The 4,424-nt window shown below is 25.1% G+C and overlaps 1 protein-coding gene across 1 annotated transcript; it reads left to right on the top strand.

The window, feature by feature from the left end:
• The first annotated feature begins 1,927 nt into the window (after positions 1 to 1,927).
• Positions 1,928 to 3,565, top strand: LOC102680811 (elongator complex protein 4). The gene is made up of 5 exons (XM_006620308.2): positions 1,928 to 2,158; positions 2,239 to 2,274; positions 2,354 to 2,973; positions 3,076 to 3,288; positions 3,371 to 3,565. Exons 1-5 carry the CDS (start codon positions 2,041 to 2,043, stop codon positions 3,476 to 3,478), a joined length of 1,095 nt encoding a protein of 364 aa, XP_006620371.1. The 5' UTR covers positions 1,928 to 2,040; the 3' UTR covers positions 3,479 to 3,565.
• The last annotated feature ends 859 nt before the right edge of the window (positions 3,566 to 4,424 follow it).

Raw genomic sequence — 4,424 nt, 5'->3', positions numbered from 1 at the left:
ATTTATAAAAAAATATGAAATATAATTATTATTTAATTAATGAATAAACTTATTTTATTATTTTATAAATAATTAATAATAAATATATTCTGAGATGCTGAAAAATTGTTTAAAACAAGATCTAATTTTTTAAATAAAATCTAGTTTAAAATAAATCATAATTAGTTTATAAATTAATTATTATTTTGTGTAATTTTAAAAAAAAATAAGACAAAATTTTTATATAAATTGTCATAATTTATTAAAAATATATAAGCTATTTATAAAAAGATATTAAGATTTATCAGTACGATAATCAATGTTAATATTATTATATATATATATATATTGAAGTTAATATTTTTTTTCATGTGTTCTAAAATATGTCTCCAATGCCCTCTTTAGTCATTAAAATCTAACTACAACTTCTCAATAAGAGCCTCTCTATAATATTCTTTTTCTCTTTCTATTCTTGGTCTTTTCCACTCCCTCTCATTACGGCGCACGCTGCATGAGAATTGGAAAGAGGAATTGTAGTGGGAGTATGCGACAAACAACAAGGCTTTCGCGGATTAATATCAGCTCTACTTTGCTGTGTTAATATTAAATCCAACAAAAGATTTTTTTCTGTGTAAATGATAATATATGAATATTATAATACAATATACCATACACACGAAAAATTATAGCGTATGCCGCGTGCACTGAATCTCTCGATTGTCCCAGTGTGTCGTCGACTGTACGTTGGACGTCACAACAGGTAGTTGAGCGAGGGCAGCGTGCTCCAGCCTGTAGAAAGAAAGGAAAAGACCAGAAGAGCGAGCGAGAGATCGATATATTGGCACGATTGTGTTGGAAGAAGAAAACATGTCAGTGGTAGGGGAACAGTGGGAGAAGTAAAGGAGGAAGGTGACCGTGTAGAATATACTAGAAAGGGAGAAAAATAGGATAGTAACAGGGAGGAGTTTCACTGTGTCGGATACCTGCACATCGTGCCTGTGCACAACTGCTCGTACACAGCTTTAAGTTTACATGTATGAGACGGGTTACTCACGCGTTCCCTTTGCTCCTTATCTACTTTGCAGACTATGTCTCTTTCTTTCTCTCATACCTTCCTATTTAGGGGGAAATGAAATACAGCGTTTCCCCTGTCTAACGTCTGGCCACGTTTCCGTAGTCTGCCGTTAAATCTTTTTTAAAAATAATGTATATAATTCTTAGAAATTATTTTATATCATATAAACATATTTAAGAAATTTTTGATAATATTTATGTACTTATATTTAAATATTCCTTTTTAAATATGACTTTTTTAAATAATCATATAAATAAAAAGAAAGATTCTTATATGAATTTTTTATTAAATTATAATAATATTGAATTTTTTGAATAACAAAAAAATATATGTATATATGTACATATGTATAAATGTATATTGAATATATAGAATTATATTTAATAAATAAATTGAAATAATTTTAACATTTTAATAAATTTATAGACAATATATATAATTGCTAAATTATAATTATAGATATAGATAAAATTTATTTTAGCTAAAAGATTACAAATTATAAAAAAGTTACTTTTAAGCAGCTTCAAGTGTTGCCATCTTTCGTTTATTTAACGTAATGAAAATATCTATTCTAATCGATAAATCATGGAACTATTTCGTGAATTTTTAAATAACATTTTTATAAATTGATTATATATGTTTCAATTATTTATATATTTATTATGTATTATATGTATTATATTGTAATAATAATCTAACCTCTATAAATATAACATAACCTCTAAATGTAAATTATAAATTAATTGTCGTGATACATGAGTCAAGATTCATTATCAATAAACCCTTTTTAAATAAAAATTTTAATAAAATAAAGTAATATCAATTTTGTATTATTACTTTGCGTGTATTATTTAATGTCATATTAGAAAGTTAAAGTATTCTTTAAAAAAATAAGATTTTAATTCATAATAATTAAATAATAAATAATTCCATCATTATTTTTTGTTTAAAAATATTTTAAAAAATCATTTTAATTTTAAAAAATAATGGATTTATTAAGTGCAAAGAATAGTAGAATTCCTTTTATATCAGGAACAAAACCTTCATTAAAAAATTCACAACTACTTGTTTCATGTGGAATTCCTTCTTTAGATTATATAATAGGTTTGAATATAATTTTTTGAATTTATAAGTAAACAATTTTAATTATAACTTTTTTATTATATTATTATATATTGTTTTAGGTGGTGGATTACCTATTGGTTCTTTATTTCTTATTGGTTCGTAATAAATATATAAAACTTATAAGAATTAATGTATAAATAATATATATTAAATATATATAATTTTTATTTTTAGAGGAAGATCGATATGGTACATATGCAAAAGTTATGTTACAATATTTTATGGCTGAAGGTGTAGTTACTGCACAACCATTATTAATTGGATCTAAAGATATTAAAACATCTCATCTTGTGTCAGAGATGCCAGCTGTTATAACAGATACTAAATCAAATGATGAACCTTCTAATTCTGATGAACAAATGAAAATTGCTTGGAGATATCAAAATATGAAAGCAATTGATCCTTCTCCAATTGGAGGACAATTTTTTGGTCATTTTTATGATCTTACAAAAACAATGGAAAAAGAAGTAATTGAAAAAGCAGATATAACACAGTGGTACGATGATAGTTGCCCTATAAAAGACAAAATTTTTAACAATTCAACATATACAAATTTATTAAAATGTATTCAAGAGACTTTGAAGAAAGGACAATACTCAATTTTAGAAACCCCTGAAAAAAGACAAGTTTTAAGAATTGCAATTCATTCATTAGGATCTAGATTATGGTGGAGTGATTCTGAAGATGAATCGCATCAAGATTTGTTAAAATTTTTATATTATTTTAGAGCAATTTTAAGATATTCTTATGCAGTTGGTGTGATAACAGTACCTACAGAATATTTTGACAAATCTGTATGTTTTATATTATATTATATATTATATATTATATATTATATATTAAACTTTCGTATAATTTTGATATAAATTGAAAAATATTGATTATTTTATTTTTAGGATACTATTGTGCAACAAGTTGAACATTTATCGGATATTGCAATTAGATTAGAATCATTTGCAGGCTCACAAAAGGAAACGAATCCACTTTTTAAAGATTATCATGGTTTACTACATCTTCAAAAGATGCTTACTTTAAATACCATAGCACCACATAATCCAGATTCACGAGATCTTGCATTTAAATTACGCCGTAAAAAATTTGTTATTGAAGTAAATAGCTATATAAATATTATTGAATTAATGTTTATTAATATACTATGTATGTAATTTTTCTTGCTAATTTTTACTGTAGGTATTACATTTACCACCTGAATTAGGAGATACTACTCAACGGGAACAAGATGAAACAGTACCCCAATTTGGATGTTCGAGTCAATCAAATAAGAATTTAGATTTTTAAAAAAATATGATGTACATTTAAGAAAATTTTATTTTTTATGTAATTTATTAAATCTTAAATTACATATTTTTAAAATAATATTAAAAGTATCTTATTTCTTTTTTTACTTTTCTTTTGAAATTTATCTAAAAATAAAAATTAGTAGTAATATCTTACAGGTGAACGTCATATGTATTATTTGAATCAGAACTGCATACTATATCGCGTGAATTAATGTAGACGAGAGGAGATAGGCTTCGTGAACACACAATAATACATATAACACGCCTACCTGCTTTATACAGATATTATTTACATTTTATAAATATTAAAAATACTAAACAAGATTATTTAAAGCTATTTGTTTAAATTTTATTCTATGACAATGTCATTTAATTTCAATAGAAAAAAAAAAAATAGAAATATTCAAATTTCTGGTCGATATTTTAATTTTTTATTATACATCATTTAAACTGACTTCAATATTCTTAAAAATAGAATGAATAATCCTAAAAATGGAATGAAATGAAATAGATATTTCAAAAAACTCTGATTAATATTATTTATAAAATTATATATAATCATAATTAAATATTAGTTAATTTATGATAAATTAATTTTTCTTATAAATCGAATGTATATTGAAAATTTTTACGTGAACGAAAATAAATAAATCGAGTATTACTCATCCATGACGATTACGCCGATTAGCTGTTAACTTCCCCTTCGATGATTCGTATAAACTTCGACATGCATCTGTTATATCTGTAACAATTGCATAAATACATACATACATATGAACATTTCATCCCCTCTTATGTGCTTTTTTTTGTTTCGTGCCTTTCTATTTCCTTCCGGTTCCATCCGGTCGGTCGCGCATGAGGGCACGTAACGCAAGCGCACCTACAGATTCGTACCTAGTATTCGTACGGCACTGTAAACCATCTATCACGCGGTAGCTTTTCAG

Source organism: Apis dorsata, unplaced genomic scaffold (assembly GCF_000469605.1).
Source record: "Apis dorsata unplaced genomic scaffold, Apis dorsata 1.3 scaffold_502, whole genome shotgun sequence".
NCBI classification, from domain to species: domain Eukaryota; kingdom Metazoa; phylum Arthropoda; class Insecta; order Hymenoptera; family Apidae; genus Apis; species Apis dorsata.
This window is presented reverse-complemented; position numbering and strand designations above follow the sequence as displayed.

Coding starts and splice junctions, on each gene's coding strand:
- LOC102680811 (XM_006620308.2), top strand. CDS start 2,041: ATGGATTTATTAAGTGCAAAGAATAGTAGAATTCCTTTTATATCAGGA. Junction 2,275..2,353: donor TGGTTCTTTATTTCTTATTG/GTTCGTAATAAA, acceptor TTTTATTTTTAG/AGGAAGATCGATATGGTACA. Junction 2,974..3,075: donor CAGAATATTTTGACAAATCT/GTATGTTTTATA, acceptor TTTTATTTTTAG/GATACTATTGTGCAACAAGT.